This window comes from Festucalex cinctus, chromosome 13 (assembly GCF_051991245.1).
Source record: "Festucalex cinctus isolate MCC-2025b chromosome 13, RoL_Fcin_1.0, whole genome shotgun sequence".
Classification (NCBI taxonomy): domain Eukaryota; kingdom Metazoa; phylum Chordata; class Actinopteri; order Syngnathiformes; family Syngnathidae; genus Festucalex; species Festucalex cinctus.
Genome location: NC_135423.1, coordinates 21,693,970 through 21,719,187, shown reverse-complemented (window position 1 = coordinate 21,719,187; position 25,218 = coordinate 21,693,970). Strand labels below are relative to the sequence as shown.

At 39.3% G+C, this 25,218-nt stretch overlaps 1 protein-coding gene across 6 annotated transcripts in view; it reads left to right on the top strand.

Moving 5' to 3' along the window:
* numbl (NUMB like endocytic adaptor protein) overlaps window positions 1–25,218 on the top strand; it is a 63,444-nt gene that overhangs the window by 5,084 nt on the left and 33,142 nt on the right. The window contains exon 1 of one of the 6 annotated variants that reach the window (XM_077541614.1): window positions 19,255–19,399. The exons of 3 other annotated variants lie outside the window; for them this stretch is intronic. Coding sequence is in view for 2 of the 3 variants with exons in the window: in XM_077541609.1 (XP_077397735.1) it covers window positions 22,421–22,461 (41 nt within the window). In the remaining variant the exon portion in view is untranslated. Of the gene's footprint in view, window positions 1–19,254; window positions 19,400–21,428; window positions 21,491–21,994; window positions 22,462–25,218 lie in introns of those variants that run through there. 2 more of the 6 variants (XM_077541610.1, XM_077541609.1) reach the window with 2 other exon arrangements.

Below are 25,218 nucleotides of genomic sequence, written 5' to 3'. Positions count from 1 at the left end.
TGAATCGAATCGTGACCTATGAATCGTGATACGGATCGAATCATCAGGTACGTGGCAATTCACACCCCTCATATTTAATCGACAACTCTGAAAAAATATGTGTTCATAAAAGGCTCAGGCAGATGTAATAGTATTTATTAGAGCCAGATAAAGCTTTTGGCTCAGTGCTCGCCACGCCATTAGGCACACCTACTCAATCCAATGATGTGAAACAAGAGTTGTTTAAAAATTGAGCCTTTAAAATGTAATTATGCTCAGTCTTGATTAACACTGTCAGCGAGATATTAATTTAATTATGTTTATGATTGTTGCTGTAGTTTTTGTACTGCTTGCTGTACTACTATTATATTTTATACCCATATTACACTGATATTTTTCGAAATATTGTACATCCCTGATTCGAGCCACCCCTCAGTATGATGCTGAGCAGTCCTTCACTACTATTTTTGACATGATTGTGCATAATAAGCTCAAATTGCCAATGTGTCAAACCCTACTACTGTACTAACACTGTCAGTCATGTCAACTCTAAATTCAACGCTTGAATTGGAAATCTAACAGGAAAACAAATAGTAACAGCATGTGTTGTTACCCGTGCGGACCAGTTTGTGGTGTGCTATTCTTGTAAAAACGTAGTGATGTCACAGCTAATCTTCGAGTCAGTCTCCGTTTAGAAAACATTCCCTCTGTTTACCGATGCTATGACTCACTGTTGCTATGGTGAGGAGCTCTGACAGCATAGCTGCTGATTTGGAGCAACTGACTCCACATGACTCTTCTCCCTCCTCTCGCTCTCTCTCCATCTCCATCAGTCGATCTGCCTCTTTCGTCAGCATCTCCTTTTTATTCTCTCCTCGCTCATGTCTTTGTATCACAGGCAGTGGCATTTCCTTCTGACTGCTTCCCCTCTCTCTGTTTTCATCCTGCGCTTTGCAGCATTCACTAAACTTGAATGCTGCTCACGCAATCATCCTTATACTCTATTTTAGGGCCTGACCGATATGTATTTTTTGAAGCCGATGCCGATATCGATTTTTGACAGAAAAAAAAAAGATTAATCTACCCATTACATAAAAATATATATAAAATGAATCCCTTCCACAATTCCTTTTCAATGGGTGCCACTCACGCACAAACTTTCACTATTAAGATTCTCTTCTTCGAATGACAAGCCCATATAAAAAAAATATATATATTATTAAGTATAGAATATTGTTGTGTAAAATTATGTGTCAATAATACAACCATTCTTACTTGCTGATAACTGCTGTAAAGCATTAAACTTTTTGTTTAGATATTTTCATTTAGTGTTATTTTCACAAGTGTTGGGACTTAATTGGCTAACAATAATAAGAAAGTGAAAAAATAACAATAGAATAAACTAAAACAATAACGAAGGAACCCCCCCCCCCCCCCCCGCCCCCCCCCCCACCCCCCACTAAGAACTATACTGACTGTTCCTGTGCGTTTTGGCCTCTTGGCGGCAGTGTAGTGCTGTGCATCCATGGTGTACACACTTAAAGCGAATACAGAAGAAACTTGACTTCGATTAAAATAACTCGTTTTCACCTTTGGGAAGAATTTGTGCCTTTGCGTAGTGATATCTCATCTGTGGGTATGTGTTCCCACAAGATTTGTGCGTGGATATTTGTTATTTGAAGGAAAAACACTCCTGAAGCCGATGCTAACCTGTTAGCATTTGCTAACTTCCTGTTAGCGCTAGCCTAGCGATGTTTTAAAAACAAAGCATGTTTTCTATTTAAATATACAGTGGATGTAATGCTTAACATTGTGTGTTTAATTTTACAGTTAACTCCAACTGCTGTGCCATTAAACAGCTTAAAGGACGCTTAAGGACAACAGAATAACCAGAATAACATACGCTACATTCTTGCTATTTGCTAATGCTACAAGCAAAATGGTGCATTCCATCCTTCAGGCATTTCCATAACGTTTTAAGGGGAAAATAATCGTCCATTTGGCCCAATTGGCCGGTTGTTTTGGCCGATGTTTGAAGGCCAGTAATCGGCGGATGATTAATCGGTCGGACCCTACTCTATTTTGTTGCACACAGTAGCCTACATATCCATCCATCCATTTTCTTGACCGCTTATTCCTCACAAGGGTCGCGGGGGCTGCTGGCGCCTATCTCAGCTGGCTCTGGGCAGTAGGCAGGGGACACCCTGGACTGGTTGCCAACCAATCGCAGGGCACACAGAGACGAACAACCATCCACACTCACACGCACACCTAGGGACAATTCGGAGCGCCCAATTAACCTGCCATGCATGTCTTTGGAATGTGGGAGGAGACCGGAGTACCCGGAGAAGACCCACGCGGGCACGGGGAGAACATGCAAACTCCACCCAGGAAGGTCCGAGCCTGGACTCGAACCGGAGACCTCAGAACTGGGAAGCGGACGTGCTAACCACTCGACTACCGTGCCGCCCTAGCCTACATATGATTGATTTCAAATTCTGTTCTGTTGCAAAAATGTATTTCTATTTGGAGTAGTGACAAGGTTTCTCGTTTTTATGGAACTCAGAAGCTCTGAGGTAAAATAATAGCTAAATGGTAAAATTGGTGGTGTTATTGAATACGAAGAATCGAACATCCATTTTTACTCTTAATCAAAATGGACCCAATAAAATGCTTGTTAAAAAAAAAAAAAGTCATAGCTTGACTCTTCCATTTTATCCTCTGCAGCTGGGTACCAGATGTGGTTCCCATCTGTTTGTACCGGGATCACAAAAACAGAAATGAGTGATAAGTGATCCCTCACAGCAACAAAAACAAACCAATTTACATGTATTAAGATTTGTACTGTATGTGTGAGTGCGGGAATAAGCAGAATCTTGTACATTAGTTATCATTATCTTGCCTCGTGACGTGAGTATAAACAATCATTTTGGAAGAAAGTCTTCTCCATTACTGTTCATTACCGTAGGCTTGCATTCCTTTAGAAATGTTCACATAAATGCACATCACACCAAGGAAAATAAAAGTAAATTGTGGTAGTAGTATAGTGTTAATTATGCGTGGTCATTGTGGTGGTACTTCGAGAATTAAGTATTTTTATAGGGAGTCCTTGCAGTAAAAAGTCCAACTCCTTTTGTCTTTTCTTCTCTGTTCTCTTCCTAGCTTTTTTTTTTTTCTGACTTGCTTCCCTTTCCTCTCAAGTCATTGGATTCTTCAACTCTCTTTCTTTGGCCCACTCCTGTCTGTTTTTTTTTTTCCCTCTCAGTGAAGGGAAGTAGCATTCACCGCCTGCAGGCTCCCAGTGGAACAAACCCTCTCTTTGTTTGTCTCCAGTGGAAGATGAGTAGTCTGTCCAACTAGCAACCCCTGCAGAGGGATTCAGAGTTTGTCAGTGCTGAGGCAGCCTCTCAGAAAGGCTGTAAATGAGCCAGCCACTCAAACCATCTTCCCGACAGGCTCCTCCATGGGCAGCCAGACCGACAGGTAGCATTGAGGTTTTAGGCTACAACTTGATGAAACACTTATTGATTGGCCAGCCAGGAGTTGGACCAGACCTATTAGTTCGCTTGAATTTTAATTTATAGTCTTACCGAGAGTTCTTGGACCTTTCTTTGCATCCGACTTGTGGGAGCTGTTTGGAAAAGGCTATTTCTCAGAAATTTCTCAAACATACACTCCAAGTCCCAGAATTATGGAACCGTTTATAGCTGTAAAATAATGGCAAAGTCCATGTTTTCTTCCATCTTTATTTTCCGCCAGGTGCATTTAATGATGCACCAATGCCTTACAGCCTCCAGTGACTATAAAATATTGATCATTCCCAATGTAATTTCATCCACAATTTGATTAATACCATAAAGTGACATTGTAATCTATAGTGATCAAGTGGTGAATAACAACTATTACAGATCTGCTAAACTGCACAGAATTATTATTAGCTTTGTTGCCACTCTCATCACTGTGAAATCAAAGTCATTGTTCTTTAGATTAGTTCTTATGAACACCATCTAACAGCCAGGACATTTCAGAAGCCTCCAGTAACATTGATTTTCTATTAAGTTTCAAGGCTGAATATACTTCACATCATTATTCTCATCTCAACATGATATTTCTGATATCATCTTCCCAGTTTTGACTGAGCTGAGCTGAAATGACTTCCCACAATGGAATGGAGAGTGATTTGGCTTGTTTTTAACTGTAGATTTCATTGCTGTGTGTCCCACGAAGCCTTAAGACAGCGATGAAAACAGTGTGCAGACTGACTCCCTCTGGCGCTCTGCTCTGAGAATCATAGCAATAAAGTGGAGATGGCAGTGTGACACAGCAAGGAGGTTGTGTGATGTAATTAGAACACTATGGCCTGATTAGTGTTGCCTGTCTCCCTTCATCTCTCCAGCACATGTCATTCTCAGTGGGTGAATAGAATACCTCTTTCTTGTCACCCCTTGTCTCTTGTCTTCGTCTGTGTGAGGTTAACAGCGGGAGGTCAGTTTGGCTGTGGTGGGTTCTAGGAGCGGTAGAATCCTGTGATGCTAACTACACGCCACATATGAGACTTGTTCTTGCTCTGCATTCCTACAAACCACAGGAAAATGTTACCCCCACTGTCTCAGCTGCACACTCGGCAGCTTTGAAGATTTTCCCCCTTTTCCGTCCACACACAACACTATTTCCATGTCCTTTCCTCACATTATATTTACATCCTGACAGCCAACTCCCATTATACATAATTCAGAGACAGGCATATGATGCCACTAGAGGATATACAGTACCTATGATATGCTCATCTTCTATCTAGCTGTATTTTATTAAAGGAGAAAAAGGGGAAGCAATAAAAATACACAGCTGCTTCGTGATAGATGACTTTTGACCTTAGTGTAGTTGGCATTTGGAGCAAAGCAGGTTTTATTGGGCACATCTCTACCCTAATTTTACATAAAATCCTCTGCCTAATGGGAATGTAGATCTAATGTAGAATCTAGATCTAATGTAGATCTAGATCTACTCATCAATGTTGATATGACAAAAAAAATAAATAGTTTTTGAAAATTGAATCATGTGATGTGACGTGTTGAGATTCTTGATGAAGCAGGTGTAACTAATACTATGACTGGTTAGTGCCTTGTTTGTTGCTGGTATAGAACAATGTGTCCCGCCACTTATTATTTTGTAAAGATACAGGTAATTGTTTTTTGTTTTTTTTCTTAAAGGGATACTTTACTTATTTAGCCATTTTTAGATAAATAGTCAAACGTTAATATTTTGTAGAAATGTAACGATACCTGCAATATCGTGATATTGTGATATTAAAACTGCCACAATATCGTTGTCGTCATGTTCATGGTATTATCATAAAAAGTCAAGTTGATTTCCATTTGTGCAGTTCTAGCACCCTCTGGTGGCTAGTTTTTTTAGTGCAGTTTAATTTTCATTAGGTATGTTTTGGCCCTTCTATGTTTAAAATACACTAATTGTCAGATGAAGGGCATTGTAATATGCTTATGAAGCGAGTCAATACGTGGAGGAACTAAATGTGTGCTTGCATTAGCGAGTAAGTGCCTCAATATTAAGTGTTATTAGCGATTGAAAGTAGTTTAAATGTATTGCTGTTATGTACAAAAGCACAATATTGTGCTTTTTTTTTTTTTTTAGTATGAGCTCTTTTTTTCCTTTTTTTTTTTTTACAATATTGTGACCTTTTTTAAATATCACAAACCTCCCCACAATATCGTGACAATTATCGTATCGTGAGCTTCATTTCGTGATAACGTATCGTGATATTTGGATATCGTTACATCCCTAATATTTTGCCTATAATAAATTTGATATTTTCAATATTTTTCATGTACAATTAGTACCTTTTAAAAACACATTTTGCAACTTGCTGTCGACTGAAAATGACATCATAAGGGCTCAGGTAACCAATCACAGCTCAGCTTGTGAATGTCACATGACCAAATCTAGAAAACAGTTGAGCTGTGATTGGTACCTGAGCCCTTGTGATGTAATTTTCAGTCGACAGCAAGTTGCAAAATGTGTTTTTAAAGGTACTAATTGTATGTGAAAAATAATGAAAGTATCAAATTAATTATAGACAAAATATTAACTTGTTATTGCTATAATGGGCTAAATAAGTGAATTATCTCTTTAATGAAATGTGTCTTAGCCTAGGGAAAAGTATAGTGATTACATAAATGAGTAAAAAGGAACCTCAAACTGTAACACAAAGACAAAAAAGGTCCATGTCAAAATAGCAAGGTTTGGTCATAAAAATACAATGAGTGAAACCCTGAGAATGATCATTTGATCCTATAGATATGAAAATAAAATTTTTGTGCAAAAATAAGTATTGTTAGGTCATACTTTTGCCTTTGTGTGTAGGTTTGTGTATGTAGGTCTTGCGTCGTGCCATACAATCTGTCCCTATCCAATATTCACACTGCTAACTAACCCTTCAGGGTAAAGACATGGAGGAAAGGAGGCCTTGGAGTAATAATGTTTTTGTTTTTTAAGGATTGAAAAGAGGGCAGATGATCATATTTTCTTGCTTTTGCTGACAAAAGTAAAAATTACACCAAAGACATTTAGCCACCTGATTGTTACACTCACAAGTTCAATGTGAAGCTTGCGAAGCTTCTATCAAAGAAGACACCTTGGCAAGATGTTTATGATTAAAATAACTTCTCATTGCAGCAAATGACTAGTTTCTGTTCTTTGCAACCCATAAAAAACCTTGAAACACTGCTCTGCATAATAATTTGGAACAGTGCATTTTAACTAAAACTGTTATTTTTTTTAAAGAAATACTGTTATCATTGGAAGATTTGTTTATAAACATTCAGATTATGCAGTTGATGACTTTAAGATTATGCTGAGTGCCAATTGTATAGACCAGGGGTGTCAAACTCGTGTTAGCTGAGGGGCCGAATGGAGGAAAACATATTATCAAGTGGGCCGCATCGGGAAAATAACGGCATATACCGGTAACTTAAAAACAATTGCTGTCATTTATACGCAAAATTTCGTGGACTAGCCCTAAATTACGGAGCTCAACTGTAATCATTGTTCCGAAAAATAACACAAATGCAAATGGCGGTGGCAACAATTTGCCGGTATACATTCCGGACGTGTTAAATCTACCTGAATTGCATATATATTGTTCCCAGAATGCCTTGCGTGGCGCAGTTAATGATGTTATAAGGACATTAATCATTGTCATATCTATTTCTGTTACCAGTAATAGAATTTGTGTCGTATTTAAAACATTAATGTCGGTGTATGATGACAAAAAAATTATCATAATTAAACAAACCGTAGTTTAAGTTGTGTGTAAAAAGACGACATCCAGGACAACGTTTCCCCGTACAAGTTGCATTGCTCATCTGAGGACTGCTTGTGAAATTATAAATTTATGTTTTGATTGTGGCCGGCTGATTAATTAGTCAGACATTACAATTTTGTTTTTGTTTTTTTAACTTTACAAAATCATCTCGTGGGCAGGATTAAACCCATTTGCGGACCTGATCCGGCCCGCGGGCCGTATGTTTGACACCCCTGGTATAGACTATGAAAATCAGAGGAAAGAAACATAATTTGTATCATTTGTATATTTTTTCATTTAGAACATAATGCACAACACAAATTCAGCTCACACTTGGCAGCAGTAAAGTAGGAATTATAAAATGTCAAATGAATTGCTGCACTATTACTTAAAACTAGTGTAGTGAACTTGTGACATAGTAAATAGGACGTGCTAGTTTTGAACCAATTCACACAATTGCATTGCAAATATCCAACAAACTAAAATCTATTATTTGTGCCATTATGAGTTGACTCTTTAGTGAATGCTAATAACACGTCACCTGAAACGTGACCTATATTGATTGATTATCCTAAAGTGGTTAGAGTTACTCAATTGAAATAGCATGTAAATAAGAGATTGTCACTTAGCCGAAATGCCAAAGAAAAAAACTGAACTGCAACCAATGTTAATACATCACATTCACAAAAAATGTAACAATCCTCAGATATGGTGGACATTTGTCAAGCACTGCGATAGGCTGGCAACCAGTCCAGGGTGTACCCCGCCTACTGCCCAAAGCCAGCTGAGATGGGCTCCAGCACCCCCCGCGACCCTTGTGAGGAATAAGCGGTCAAGAAAATGGATGGATTTGTCAAGCATCGTAAGGATGACAACGCAATCCCATGGGATACGTTTCTGTCCATGATCTCACTTTTTGGCACATAACTATACTGTTCCAAAAAATGATAAATCTGTTTTTTTGTTGTTCAAGTGGCAAGGACTGTCCATTCAATAGACACGGCTTAGGGACTGCCTTTCTGCGTTCAAATCTCAGCAGGAACGGCATATGGAGATGGGGTCTGGGTGTTTAGATTGATGCACTTCCCGAGACTTCTTGAGAAGGCCCAAGAGCAGGCTTACCCCAATTACACCAAATAATTATACCAATAAATTATACCCTAACTGTTCAGCTGCATGACAGTTACACCGCCCATCACTCCGGCATCCACACTAATTTGTTCACGTGGGTGGAGTGTTTCTGTGTGTGTAATGCTTGAGGCAAAAATAATTACCGGTACATTGCTAGTAGAAACAAAATTCCTCCCCTAGCTCCAGTAATGTCCACTTGTGGCCCCTTTCTCTGCTCTGCTGAATACTATTTAGCTTTACTTTGTTTTGCATTCGTCATACGATTTGGACTATAGTCATCTATTGAGGGAACATGACTCCATGCCTGCGGCGTCAGAGAAGTCAGTTCGATAAGAATTCTTTCTCTTGGGATTCAGTTTGGGACACGGTGCAGGATTAGTTATTTATTTGACACGTTATGGCAGAATCGTGAGCCACATTTCTACTATTGACAGATGGTTGAGTGGGGCGTGCGTTTGCCTACATTTGGTTAAAGAATTGGGGGATGGGAATTTGGTGGGTGAAAGGGGGATGAGAGGTGTGGGTAGAGGTCAGCGGAGGCACAGCTGGTGAGAGCCCCTCTCCAACCAGCTGCTGCCTCAAAAGAGTCTGTCAGCAGCCTGCTTGGCTGCCTGGCTTTACATGTCTTCTCTTTTTCCGTGTTCTTGTCCACTCCGACCCGGCACACTCAGCACAGCTGTTCCAAAATCTATGCTACTGTGAGGTCAGTGTACCCTCAACAGTAAAAGAGAGGGAAAAAAATGTCTTAGCTTCATTTGGCTAGCACTTTGTACAAAGCAGACAGAAATCCAATAGGTCAGATGAAGAGTCTTGAGTCTGTAAGGCGCCTGTTCGACCAGTCACAGGTTTGGCGCTTTTAGTTGTTCTTATTTTCCTTGCAGACATTTTAATGGAAGCTGTCTGCATTGCCTTGAAAAATGCTTGCTAATTCTTATGCCATTTATAATAATGGTATATGGAGTGCACTTCTGTAGAGCTTTTATCTTCACCAATATGAATGTTTAAATATATTGCATTTATACTTTCGGATGGCCAAAGTTATCAAACTAATTTCCTCCTGAAGTTGCACATCAGTTAGATTTCACTAATATTAGCATTTTTACTCTGCAAAAATGGTTTTATCATGTTCTCCTACCAACGTTTTTATTCATTCTGTGACAAATAATCTTGTGTTAATAGCCCTGATTTGAGGGAGTTACTGGAAATGGGTCACCTTCACACAAATGTAATCTATTAAACCTAACGATTGGAAAAGATTAAGAATAAGGGAAAGTGTTTTACTTTTGTTGTTCTAAAACTTGTGTGCACAGACGACTATTTTAAAAAACACAAATTTGCTGTTATCTGGGCTTTTAAAAACCCGAATAAGACCCCTCGGTTACCGCTTTTCTAACCTGAATATTTGGTCATATAAACACATATTGAACGGAACTTTGACTTATGTTCTGCACATTCTCTATTCTCTATTCTCATTGGGGTATATGCCACGGAAGAGGCGGGACGTGATTTTGCACAACAGTTTGTTTCCGGTCCGGGTTCGCGACTGCGCAACCGAGGGGCACAAAGTCGGAAGCACACGTATTTTTGACGCAGCCCACACGTCGCAAACCGAACCGGAAATAAAGTGCAAAAACAGTCCTGCCTCTTCAGTGGTATATACCCCATTCACAAGGAATCCTGGTCTGAACTATTTATTTGCGTGGCAGCCATCTTGCATTGTGTGGCGCGTCTTTATTTTTGTTGTGCATGTGCAGCACTTTGTCGTTTTGGCCGTCCAGGTTTTTGACGCCATGGACAATCTGGACATGTACGATTATTGCGACGCGTGGTAGCGCCGAGAAGCCCACTGCTTCACCACTTTTGTGTCTCTTTTAATAAAGTAAGCCTGTGAATTTCCAGATCTTCTGTTCTCCATTTTTGCTGTCCCGCTGCGCTGTCCATGGCTGGTCTTTTATTGACCGCAGGAAGTTAAAAGTGGAAATGACGTCTGTGCATCACAGTTTAGATCGGAATACTCTATGTATGCTTGAGTAACTTTGTCCGCTCATGCATGTAAATGGGTTATCCCAATTTTTCATAGACTGTAATTTTGTCTTTAACCCGATTATTGACTGCATGTAAATGTAGTCATGATGCTCTCTGCCTTTTGGCAGGTCCAAAGGTGTCTTTTTCAATAACTTGAACATATACTGTGTTTAAAGCGATACACCACTTATTACGATAATCATTTTCCAGTATTGGGTTAGGCATTGTGTACAAAGAATAAAAGTGCAAATGTCTCTGGTATCTTATTCCCTGAATTTTATTTTAAACCTATTAAATATACGAAATCGAACGCACCGTGAGGGACGCCATATTCCTGGGTACGTGATCGTGATGACGTATCCTGTGCGTAACCGGAAGCCGTCTTTGCTCATTTCAATGTGAATTTACTGACATAATGGGCAAGAAAAAGACGTCTTTCATCCCAAATACTGCGCCAACTCTGTCCAGAGTAAAGTCCCCAACACGTCCGGTCTCATGTCATTCCGTGTGGGGGGTGGGGCGGTGGGAGGTGGCCGCTCATAATGAGAGCCAAAGCGTGCTTAGCACATGACATGTAGTTTAGCTTAGCAGAGTGAAAGTCTCCCGGATGTTTCCCGTCCGGTTTGTCTCGCCGGCGGCTGGATATGCCAGTTTTATCCGGCTTTCGGTGTCTTCTGTGGCTGTACTGCTTTTGAAGAGGTACTAAGAGGCGTAATTCCAACTTTGATGTCCGCCGTGGGACGCGATAATTCCTCGTGAGTTCAATGTTGCCACTGGCAGCCATGTCATTCAATGTGTATTTTACGCACGCGATACGTCACGATGATCATGTGATTGTCCAAAATGCCCGATACAGTACTTGATGTAAGAATATTCATGAAAAATGCTATAAAATCACAATTATTCTACATAAATTGACATTTTTTTTTTCAGGGAAGAGTTTAGAAGATAAATTAACCATTTCACAGAAAAGCTCGTTAGTTTTGTGTTCCTTTAAAATTTGACAACTGGCCAAGTGCCTAACATTGTCACCTGTCACTGTGGAGATCCCAGTTCAAGACCATCCACTCGGGCTCTGATGTGATTGATCAAGACACTGTTAACATGCAGTCAGTATTCGTATTTCCGATGGTTTGCACGCCAGAAGCATCGACTTGTATAGTCGTATTATGTGTGCGTAAAGACACAAAGTGGCAGTTTTGCCGCAAAGACAGAAAATAATGTAAAAATGCCACAAATAGAACAATAGAAAATGTGCACAATGTAAACCAATGCATCGTTCAAACAAGGTGTTCGGAATGCTGTTCATATGAACAAGAATTCGGGTTATGAAAGGGGTACCCAGGGTTTTTGTGTGTGTTTAAATGGCCTTTCAGAACCCAAATATTGACAATATTCGGGTGTTAAAAGGGTTATTGCCCGCATGTAAATATACTCTCTATTACACCAAACTGCTCCCTGAGTGCTCATTCACTCGCAGCCATTTTCACTGAAGCAACCCCCTTTGCTCCCGGCTGTTTTACTGTATTTTGACTGATGTTGCAAGGCCCACAGAATATTGTGTTCTATTGCTATAAAAACACCTACAAAAAAAAAAGAATGATTGGAGTCTATTCTTCCATCAGTAAAAAAAAAAAAAAAGTGGATTTGTATATGTATCCGTTTTTCAGCAATGAGCATTAGAATATAGCTAAGCTCCATCATTATTCACAAGCCTGTTGAAAACAATGCTTTTTGTAACATGGCCCTGGTTGATCTCTTATACTCTGCTGTCACCTGCAGGTCGTTTTTTGTAATAACTACCATTGCTTTAAGCAACCTCTTCAAGTAAGAGACTGCATCAAAGCCTTCTGTATCCTCTAACATAAAAAAAACAAAACAAAAACGTATAAATATGTTTTTGGGACCGTGGCAATATTTAAAATGTAAGATTTTTATATGTTTTTGGGAGCAAATGAGTTAAGTATCCCCATGCTCCGAAACGTGTGAGTATCAGTGTTTTGGTTGTGGTGATGTGTCATTTTCAGAATCTTGCACTTTCTTGACCTGGTTTCAAACTATTTATTTAGCTTGAGTTGCAGTCAAAAAGTTGAAATAGTCAAGGCCACCAACCAGGCTTTACTTCATCACTCACAGCACTGGTGGGCAGCACCCTCCCTTCATCCCTCCCTCTCACTTCTAGTGCTATTGTTCCGTCGATGACAAGGCCCACGTGCCCCCCTATTCAGCCTCCTGGTGGGGGGTAGGCGGCCTCTTTGTCTGGCAGCCATTGTCCCAGACACGCGCTCCCATTTGACGGACACACGTGCTGATAAAAGAAAAAGGGGAAAGGAGGAGCAGGAGGGCCCACCGCTGGCCATTCTTCTCAACGGCGGTGGCGGTGAAAAGACGAGACGCGCTGACCATCTGTGATGCGTGTCTGTAATCTCTAGAGCGTGCAAAAGAATCCCTTATCTTTTGTCTTGCCACACTTTAGCAAGGAAACAATGCCAAAGAGGGAGTTTCTCTTTGCTTGTGACGTCTTCTTTTGAAGTGTGATAAGAATGGAGTGGACCTAGAAAGTGACTTGAGGCCTTTTTATGTTCTGATCTTTCATGTTTGTCAAAAGTTACTATGAGTGAGTTGTGTGTCAAGCGTTTTCTAACAACACACCAGGACACTACTTCCCTTGTTTCTATTCTGTGTTTTCCTCTCTGGTACTGCATGACCCAATCTGCTTGACGGTCATCTCACTTGTGTTTATTCTTCATCATGACAAATAACCCACCACATCCCATTTTGTTCTCAGAAGTTCTCAGAACTGGAAGCTCCAAATAGAATACTTACTGCACGATTTTCATCCAAATACAAGACAACAGTGGAGACTTGTGTTCCACTCAGGACTTGCTTTCTTCAAGCAGCACATTTGTGTTACCAGCAAGAATGGTAAACCACTGCAGAGCGTGCATCTTCTGCATAAGAGCCATTTTAGGCCCTATAAAACAAAACAAAACAAAAAAATCTGTCTGGAGTCGCAAAACATTTGAACATTGTGATGAAGGTTAGTGTTAGTCTAATGTACTGAGGGCCCAAGAACTAATTAGAGATGCACCATAACAGAGAAATATGCAACATATCCAATACGTAGAGATTCATTTTTTTCTACCGTTCCTCTTCTGGAGATTTTTGGATTTTTTTTTTCTTTCTTTTTTTTGGTACATTTTCAGACTTGTTTTTTCCATCCTTTTTAGACCTTTCTGTCAAATTTTATGGACATATGGTGATTTTTTTTTTTTTTGCCTCTCTCTTTCCTTGTTTTTATGATTTTTATTTTTTTTTTTGGGGGGGGGGATCCGCTATTTTTGCTATCAATTTTCTGACATTTTTGGCAACTTCATGGACTTGCAATTTTCGGGATTTCTTGTTTTTTGTTTAGTTTTCCATCTTATGGTTACTTTTTGAGCATTTTCTTTTCTGCCTTTTTTTTATTCAGTTTTCTGACATTTTTGGCAATTTCGTGGACACTTTATGGTAACTTTCCACTTTTCCTTTTCCTTTTTCAGACATTTCACTTTTTGTACATTTTTAGGTAAATTTTAAAACGTCTACCTTTCGTCTCTCTTTTTCTGGTAACTTAAAAATTTGGACTCTGACATTTTTTAAATATTTAATTAATTGTTAACTAAATGATTAATTCATTTAAATAATATTTTGTGTAAAAATAAATATTTAAAAACAATTTATACTATTTTTTATTATTTAATTTAGAGCCGCAGGTTGCAGACCCCTGATCTACATAAACAGTAGGGATCATGTAACGATAAGGGCAATATTGTGATATCGCAATATTAAAGCTGCCACAATATATCGTCATTGTCATGTCACAATATTAAAAGCAGTACATCTTAAAAAAAGTTGGGTTGATTTCTATTTGTGCAGTTTTAGTACCATCTGGTGGCTAGTTTTTTTTTGTTTTGTATTTTTTTTTAGTGCATTTTAATTTTCACAAGGCATGTTTTGGCCCTTCTATGTTTAAGAAGCCATGCTAATAGTCAGATGAATGGGCACATAATAGGCTTGTGAACCGAGTCAATATGTGGAGGAACTCAATGTGTGCGTGAATTAACAATAGTAATTGTTATTAGAGATTATAGGTTGTTTGTATTCATTGCTGTAATGTACAAAAGCACAATATTGTGTTTTTTTTTCTGTTAGTATGAGCTCTTTTTTTTTTTCTTTACAATATTGTGACCTTTTTTTTGTATCGCCACCCTCTCCACTATATCGTGATAATTATCATATCGTGAACTTCATATCGTGATATCGTATCGTGATGTTTGGATATTGTTACATCCCTAATAAACAGTGAAACATGATAGCTGTATGACACAATGTAACCCAGCAGGCATTCAACAAAAACGTAGGGAATCAAAAGCGTACAGAGGACATGCAGCTTTTCATGATCTTTCTTCAAAGTGTGTGTGTCTTTTCATTACAAGAAGACAACCTTTGCTGTTGACATGTTTCATGTTCCCATTGTTGCAAAGTGAAAACCGTATATGTAGAACCTAAGCATTCTGAAAGGAAGACCACTAAAGCCCCCTTATGTCACATAATTTCCTTGTATGGTCAAATGTTATTCTTATTGCATATCTTCAATATAACGCAGCTTTCTTTTAGACACTAATTTTGTTTACCATTGTTTCTGCATGAGCAGACTCTGCTTTTAGTGCCTGTCAATGGGACAGGACCACCCTGTGAAGGTCACAGTATCCACTTTGCACAACAACTGTGACTCCTAAACTGTTGTTCCATCAAAGTAAAAACATTTTCTCCATAAAAGACATAGAATAAAGTAATCCCAAGAGATACCAAGACAACTTCCCCGTGGATTCAACATGCTGCATTTCAACATTCAACATGCTGCATTTCTGAACAGATTAGAGGGCAAATAGACAGATGGTAGCTGCCACTGAGGCACATAGACTGACGGACAGATGGATATGTAGACATCCATATAACAGATGCATTGAGTCACCATTTCATCATCCGTAATGTGTAGGAGTCGGCCATTCTACATCCCAAAAAAGGAACTAGTGATTTCATATGGACTCACTGTTCTTCATAATGCTGTGCTGCCCGCCTCCTAAAAGTTTCCATCCTGTCAGTGCTTTGTGTATAGAAAAGCACTTTTAGGCCAAGGACGGACAGAGTGATGAGACAGATGTTAAAAGCTCTAAAAGGGTATTGATTTTTGACTTATGGCCTTGTATATAATTGCTTTACATGCATATACGTACATAATGCATGAATCTGTTGTTTGGAGGGATACAACATCCAAATGACTGTGTCAAAATGTGCTCTGTTTGGGTCAATTGAAAGCAGAAAGCTGAATGTATTGCTTTTTTTTTTTTTTTTTTTTTTTTTTATTATTTCTTTGATGATTTATTTCTTATCAAGTCCAATAGATTGTTATTAACCCCTTAAAATTCGGATGGTCTCTGGCGGGCAAACATTCTTAAAATTTTTTTTATAAACTATGCCGATACTCTAAATGGTTCAGGAACAGCTTCAAACTTACTTTGAATGCAACTTTTTTTTAAAGCATTTTCGGCATAATTGCTCGTATGATAAGGGGTTAAACAGTTTTTTGTTTTTTTTTTGCCTTTACTGTACAATTGTATACTACATGGAGTTTTGTGCAGCTAATACTAATAGATCATTTAGAGTGGAATTCAAACTAGATAACAAACACATTTGGAACAATTAATAAGATACCAGATTTTTCATTTCACATTTGCTGGACTACATGTAGCCACATGGCAGTGTGCAGTTTTTTCCTTCCATCCAATAGGGGTGATCTTAAACAAGGCAACAGAATATATTCAGCGCCTTCATCAGGACCCCATTAGACGATTACTTACTTCCCACTGATTTTTACTTTGAGAGCAGGAGGAGGCTGACTTGTCTCCTCTGCTTCTGTCATCTTTCCAGAAACTCCCCCGCAAGATCTTTCATCAGAAGAGACGAGGAATTTGTAGTTGGAGTCATTCTAGTACTAGTGCAAAGAAATCTCTTTAACTGTTCAGTGCATGAAAATACCCCTTGTTGTTGTGGCATGTGCTTTTCCATGCAGCAATAAGTTTCCATCGAATGTCTAACGTGTGAATGAGCTCGGATGCCAGTTGATTAGCACCAAAAGGTGCTACCTAGATCTTTCGACCTGACACACATACGCACGCACACGTCTTTGATAATGGAAAGCTTTCAGCCGTGTAGTCAAGGCAATTGTGTGCTTGTGTCCAGAAGCCACTTGAGGGCACACTCACACACTCCTCCATCATCGCACGGTTGGTGGTTTGGCAGCATCCTCCCTTTTTGTAACAGTAGTCGTTGTGTTTAGCGGACATTCATTAGGAAAGGAGTGTGCCGATGCATGAAAAAAAGCTGAATGAATTTTAACATATATCATTTTGAACAGGGACTTAATTTACTGAGCAGTTTGTCAGGATGAAGCATTTGTTGTGTGTAGATATATTCTGTAAATATATAGGATATAGATTTATTACTTTGGCATATCTTAATGTCCCATTCTTCTTTGTTGTCTTTGATTAGCCTAAAAAGTGACTTCATGTTTTGCTTCTGAGGTTTTCAGTGCACGCCTCAAGACTGTGGTGTATTCCAAGGAATTTACGTCATGTTTTTCTTTTTCCTTTTTTTTTTTTTTTAATATCCTCCATGGCTTAGTCACAGAACTGAAGTCAACCAACCATAACTTGCATAAATAATTGAGCTTCAGCTAGGGTGGATTTGACATTGTGAATATACTTTACTATAGTACACTTTGAGATATCTTTCATGACAAAGAATAGTAAAAAGATTACAATGTTTATTTATTACAGTTTTACAGTAAGGTACGTCTGATGCAACGATGCATATGTAAAGAAATCAAAAACTGTTTTTAATGTTTGTTTGTTTTTGTTGTCAAAATTGCAAACACAATTTGCAAACGCTTTTGTTAAAAAATAGACACGGTATTTGACTAAATTCCTCTGTTAAATTTAATAGTTTAATAATAATAAAAAAAAAAACTGAATTCACAGTACAGATGGCAGAAGAAAAAAATAATGTTATCCATTTCCCCAACAAATAGATTGCTTTATTTACTTTTTAAAGTTTCTCAATTCAAACATTGTGTGACGTCACTCCTATAACCGCTTTATACATCAAAGTATATTTGTAATGGGGGAAAAAAATGTTTTGTTGGTGTGTTATAATTGTATTATAGTTAAAGTTTTATGTTATGTGTTTTGTAAGCGCTTTGTAGCAGTTGTGGCTGTTTGAGAGCGCTTGATGACTTGTTTGCATGTTTGAAAACAAAATCACTAGGCTATAAAGACCATCAACTGACTTCCGACATTTTGCTAGTTCATGTTGAGAAATATCACACGATCAGTGATTACGTTTACATGTCTTCAGTATTCGGGTTGAGGTCAAAATTCCGGTTTCTGAAAGATTCTGAATAACCCGTTTCTCCTATACATAGTAATGTGATCAACGTCCGTCTACGCTGCAACATACGGACAGGGTAATAACTCAATTAGACATCACTTGCGCTTCTTAATTTTCTACCATTGACAAAATACATTATTTTCATATAGCTGACCACATTTAATAAAGTTTTGAATTTCCCCATCACTCCAAAAGTTTGTCTGGTAATATTCTGTTGATCAAAATATTAAAAAGAGGGATTCCAAAGTAACTTAGAATATTTCAACTGCGCATTTTCTCTTGTCTGCCCCTCAACACAGTCTTCTATAATTACTATGATACACATTATCTGCTGCGACAAAAAAAAAAACGTACTACTAATCATAATGATACTACAACTAATAATGACATAATAGCAGGAAAAAATGACTGAACATAAAGCAATAATTACTTGTCAAATGGTTTTTAAAAAACAAAAAAACACCCCGAACAACTTGACATAGTTTGTTTGATAGCAATACAGCCACTCTGAAAGGACGATTGTTTTTTCAAGAAATCACATTTTACGTATTCAACATGGTAGAGCTCATGATTAGGGGTGCACCGATCACAATTTTCCGGCCGATCGCCGATCCCAGATCTTTTAACAAGTCTGATCTGCCGATCCCGATTTTTGCCGATGCCAATTTTTTTTCCCCCCCCCATTACAAGCAGCATATACCTTCAGTGTTCGAATCTTGTTTTATTGGAAAACATTGAACAATATCAGCGAAATAATTCAAATTGGTTGTTTTAACTGCACATGAAGTTGTTCTTTAAAATAAAAATGACTTTTTCAGACCTCTGAGGAGGGAGACGAGGTAGGTGGAAAAGATCGGTTTATTCTTAAGGGATCGGCCGATCACCGATCTTCCAAAATTAAGGAAATCGGGGCCGATAAATCTGCCGGCCGATCGATCGGTGCACCCCTACTCATGATCATCGTTTTTGTTTGAAACTCTTGTCTTCTGCTACAGCTTTGTCTTCCCCTCTATGCTTATTTTTAGATTGGTCTCTTTCTCACCCTCCTTTTCCTAGTGTCTGCATCTAATTCCTGGAGGAGTGCAGCAGAAAGGAAAAGGGAGACAGACCTGTTAAAGTAACACAAGACTGATGAAAAATTAACCAGCTATTCTGTGAAATGGTTCATTTCAACTCTTCCCTAAAAAAAAAATCGGGCATTTTGGCCAGTCACGTGATCATCGTGACATATCGCGCGCGTAAAATACACATTGAATGACATGACATAACAACAAAGAGACTCACAAGGAATTATCGCATCCCACAGCGGACATCAAAGGTGGAATTACGCTTTACAACAAAGAAGCACTTCTTCAAAAGCAGTACAGCCACAGAGGACTCACCAAAGATTTGTTTCTAGCTCAAAACTGGATGAAACTGGCAGATCCAGCCGCCGGCAAGTCGAAGTAGAAGGTAAATATCCGGGTGACATTTATTCTGCTAGGCTAAGCTACATGTCGTGTGCTAAGCACCCTTTAGCCCACATTAGGAGCGACCAACCCCCACCGCTCCACCCCCACACGGAATGAAATGAAACTGAACGTGCTGAGGATTTTACTCTGAACAGAATTGGCGCAGTATTTGGGTTCGAAGGCAGTCTTTTTCTTGCCCATTTTGTCAGCAAACTCCCATTGAAATGAACAAAGGCGGCTTTCGTTTTACGCACGGGATACGTCATCACGATCACGTGACCAGGATAATGGCGTTTACCACGGTATGTTCTTATTTTGATCCTTAATCGTTTCAAAAGAAAATAAGTTGCCAGAGATATTTGCTCTTTTATTCCTTGCACACAATGCGTAATCCAATTCTGGAAAATGAGTTATAAGTCTTGTATCGCTTTAAACACAGGAATACCGAGAATAAGACTGAATGAAGTGACATTTTACAGTTAATGTAAATTCTAGGGGGTGTGCATTTAGGGTGCTTCTCTGTATACATTCCTGAAGCGTTTTGTATGAATAGCAGTTGTTTTGAGGGACAAAAGTGCCGTGCGTAACACGCTATTTAGCATTAGCAAGTAAGTCTGGAGTAGATCATGACAATTATTTGCTTCCTCTATAAAATGAAGCCGAAATCATTGTCAATCAAATCATTTTGAATCGAAAATCGATTCTAAATCGAATCGCGGACCCAAAAAACTGAATCAAATCGAATCGTGAGACAGTCAAAGATTCCCACCCATAGTAAATACCTATCTGTATTTGAATTGTTTGAGGTTAAATATTTTCCAATGCAGACAAGACTTTTGGCAAAAAAAAAAAAAAATCATATTTAGTCTTCCCTCGCTATAACGCGGTTCACTTTTTGCGGTCTCGCTGTATCGCGGATTTTTTTTTAAGTGCAATTTTGCATTTTTTTTTGCAGTAATATACCCATTTTATAAAATTTATGAAGGTTTGAACATTATCAATGTTTGAACAAGAGAGAAATGTGAGAACATGTAAATGCCTCAATGAGAAAAGTGTCTAAATTGTGTGGTAGGGGATTTTAGAGCCTTAAAACATTTACAGTGGTACCTCTACTTACGAAATTAATTGGTTCTGGAAGAAAGTTCTTAAGTAGAAAATTTTGTAAGTAGAGACGCATTTTCCATGTAAATGCCGTAATCCGTTCCAAGCCTCCCAAATTTCAGACATAAATGTTTTATAAAGCATAAAAATGTATCAAAACATGTAATAAATACATGTTACAATTAGATTATTGCACAATAAATGAGAGTTGTGAATAATGTAAAAAAACAAAGAATAAAGTAAAGAATAAAAATGATGGACATTTACCTTTTTAACTGCTGTCCTCATCGTTTTTTGCCCTCTTTGGTTCATGTTCCTCTCTCTCAGAAGTGTTTTTTTTTTTTTTTTTTTTTTTGCCTGGTGTTTTGTAAAGATCTGATTCATGGATGTTTTTTATTTTATTTATTTATTTATTTTTAAACAATCCTTCGGAAATGTCCAAGGCAAACATCATCTTAGTGAGCAAACGCCCGACTGGTGAACACTTTTTCTGGGCGATTCTTTTAAACTAATTCTGAAACTTCATGGAAACTTCCGGTATGGCGAGGCATCTTTTTCAAAAAAAAAAAAAAAAAAAGGCCCGTCTCGTCGCAATTAAAAACTTACTGTGCCTTCATCAATCACCAATTGTTTGAATTTTTGCACAAATTCGCTGGCCGTTAGTTCATACATTTACGAAAAACTATCGGAACACCTCATGGGCCGCGGGATGAATGATGAGGACGCTGTATAGACACCGATCTAGTATACGCTCATAGATACCTATGATAGAGGTTCATCTAAGCCAATGGGATGCCAGAACGATGCACAAACACCGATCTAGTATTTACGCTCGTCGGTACCTATGGTAGGAAATAGCCATAGCCGAAAGCATGTTGCGTTCGGTAATGCATTTTTACCTTTCGTATCTAGAAATTTCTTTCGTAACAAGAGGCAATATTTTCCCATTGAGGCGTTTCGTAACTCGAAAATTTCGTATGAAGAGACGTTCGTAAGTAGAGGTTCCACTGTATAAGAATTGTAAAACATAAAGCTAACTACTTCAAGGATTTCATTTATTGCGGGTATTTTTTGGAACCTAACCCCAGCGGAAAACGAGGGAACACTGTACTGGTACAAAAAAATAAAAAATCCCAACATTATAAGTGCTATAAAGGGCTCTATCCCTCAACTAATTACTCTCTTTGGCCTTTCAGCGTGGATGAATTGTGTAACTTGTAAATATTTGCATAATACAAAAACCTTCTCTAACTGAAGGGATTTCATAACTGCAGTTGTGTTTTGCTTGGTTTATGTTAGAGGCAATGCTCTGACTGTCCATATTACTGTGACTTGCCCTCCTGCCTCCCATCCGGGCTCTTACTCTTTTTGACCTTGGTGCAGTTCCACCTCCAGCTGTTCTCCTCAAGTGCCAGTCCCACATCTCACCCTCTCCCCTAGTGCACTCTTCACCAGTGCGCCAAGAGCAGACGGAGTGCAGAAAACTGTGTCAGCACCCGCCATAACTCGCTTAACCACCACTCCCCTCCTCCTATTTTTCTTTTTTTTCCCCCATCCTGCCTCTCCAGTATTTCCCACTCCCAGGATTTGGGGCAGACATTGATTTATCATTTATTTATAGCACAGCTGTGAGCATGCACGCGTGTGCTGTATTTGTTTGTTTCCGCGCATCTGTACAACAGACGCTCTCGCGGATGGTGGGGTCTCCTACTTGCGTTTGCATGCGTGTGCGAAGACTCCTTTTCTAAGTTAATCTCTTAAGAAGAGGTGTGGTTCTCTGCGCTCGCTCTCATCCCTTCTCCTCCGTCTGAGTGGCGATATCATCGCACGCTCTCTCCTCCGCTCATCTTTTTCTTGCGCTGCTGTTGCTGCCACAGCCGCTCGTCTCGAAACCTCAGCTTGGCGATCTTCTCCGTCCACGATGAGTTCTTGCGGTGAGATAGCGGATGCCATCGAATCCAGGTGAGTCAGAGGAGGGTACGAATGTTATGGTAGTTTTTTATTACATGGCGTCATGACTTTCTGCTTTACGTTTTCCTGCATTTATTGATTTGATTTCCGACTGTGTATGTTTTGACTTCAAACTGGGTCACTGGTACGCTATTAATCACTACTACATTCCATTTCTCTGCGCTCTATAGAGGTCAAGAGCAAAGGATCTATTTTTCCTGATGGCTGTTGTGTTATTGGCGACAATCACTTTTCAAAGCCTGCCAAACTGATAATAGGTCTAGTCTAGCCTGTGTCCACAGGGCTCATAGTAGATAATAGCCTTAGCAGATGCACCAAGCACATGCCCATATGGACGAGATTAAACATGCTATATTTATGCAAACATACAACATATTTTTTCGTTGTTACACGCATGCATTTTTATATTCTTAGCATGGTTATACCCATATAGAGATGTATGGGCATTTGGCATACATTGCATTTTCCACTGCAGAGTATATGTTTTCAATCATGTCGTGTAGCCAGGCGGATTTGCTTAAAGGGACACTTTACTTATTGATCCATTTTTAGCAGCAAAAAGTTGCTACTTTTTCAATAATTAATTTGGTGACGTGATTATTTTTTTATGTACATTTAATAACTTTTAAACCATTGTTAAAATGAATCGAACGCCGGCATGTTTGTTACACGTGACTAAATAACCCGGATGTTTACGTCACTAGTGTGTAAACGCTACACTATGGAAGCACTATGCAACGCAGCCGTGCATCTAGCGTCAAACCCGGAACGATTAAACCTTATCGCTTCGAGCCAACACGACAAAATAACACTACCGAAGGAAAGTCTGCCTTGGATGTGAAAGTTGTGGCGCCAGATGGTCTTTTCGGGCACAAAATAAACTTTGACGAACGAGTGAATCAGGCGGGGGGTGAGTGGTGCTCGTGCGGGAGCTGCAGGAATGGACAATCCGCTAATGAATGTGTGCTGTCTGGAAATGAAAGAACTCGAGGATCGGTTCCTTGCGGACAATCTCAACTGCATCCTGGAACATCAGACATTCAACATGTCAATACTAAATAGACATTCTCAGGATAGCTTTGGTTGCGATGAAAGATGTGAAGAAGAAAAGTCTTGGAGGAGCAAATATCCAACAGGTAAAGTGACACACAGTACGAGCAATGCAAAACGTGTGGAACTGACGAAATATTTCAGGAAAAAGAAAAAATAGTAAAATTAAATGTATCGTCGTTACAGCACCCAACCTCCCCTAGCTGTTTTTTTTTTCTTTTTTGCGTAGCGTCCCACTGCGGTCAGGCCAGCCGCCACTCGAAAAGACGAAGTCAAGCCAGCCGCCCCAACGATTGTTAATACTGTGCATTACGGTAACGTGCCGACGTGCCCCTGCGTTGGCCACCTTCAAATGAATTATGAAATAAAACAGTCCGTGCAGTATAATAACCAATGCCCCCCCCCACCCCCGAAACATGCCTACCTTTCGCTTTAAATTTGCTTCGCTTCTCCGAGATCTTTCAGTGGCCGTAGTAAGACCTCGATTTGTGTCGGCTGTTGTGAGAGTGAAGGCTCCGTGTTGCTAGCAGTTGCGGCTCCTCCATCGGCTTGATTATTTCCCACGTCTGGTTCTTTAAAGATACTCGGTACTGCGTTGGGCTTTAGTATTAGGCGTGTGGCGTACCCCATCTCAAATTGTAACATATATTCGAAGTCCTCATGCCTGAAATGTTCGCTGCGCGCACGCCTGCTTGTCCTTCGGGAGGTTGACAGCACTTAGCAAACAAACCATTGTCTACTCAAGTAGCTTTTTTTTTTTTTTTTTTTTTTTTTGGGGGGGGGGGGGGGGGGTCTCGCTGGTTTTTCCTTGCCGACGCCTTGCAAAATTTTGCAATACAGTAAGGCATAACTGACGTTTGTGTCTTCCTCGTTGTTATGTCTGCGTGAACTACTGTTCCCCAAGCGAGTATACACACTAGTGACGTCACCACTTGGGGGCGTTGCAACACGGAAGTACTTCTATGTTGAAAAAAGTTAAATAAATCAATATAGGAGTGTATTCTTCAGCTCTTATGCATGTTTCGTAGCTATACTAACTATTTACTGCCAATCAAGCCATACATGTAAAATTAAAGGAGCCTTCCTTTAATTCCCGAGAGTTTCAAGACTCCTTTTCTCCTCTTTCCCTCTGGCCCCGTGACTAGGCAGCAGAGAGGAACAGCTCTAATGTGTTTTGTGAAATAAATGCAGAAAGAACAAGGCGCAGAGTGAGAAAACATGACGAGTGAAATGAGGACAAATGAAGAAAAGCAAGCTGCGGGACTCAACAGGGCGGAGATGAGAGGAGGGGTGTGAAAGTTGGGCTTGAAAAGGAAAAAAAAAAGTGAAGATGAAGAGAGAGGAGAGGCCATGGATAAATCTGAGCAGGCAGGCAGTAAAACTAGGCTGAAGAGACGATCACAGACAAATAAAATCTTTATAGATTGATGTTTGTGCTTTGGTTGTGGGATAGACGTTAAGACTTTTTAAATGCAAAGAAACATCATGTAAATGTGGAAAGTATTCCATCAGTGCAGATGTTTTCCTAAAGAAGCACAACTTCCAAAGCTATGAGGTAACATCTGACGTATTTTGGGTGGACTGGAAATTCCCTTTGCATGTACTAATGTTTTAGACTTTTTTTTTTTTTTTTTTTCCCACAGACTGTCCACAAAGGAACAGTAGTCAGATTTCCTTCCAAATGTTTCGACATTTTTT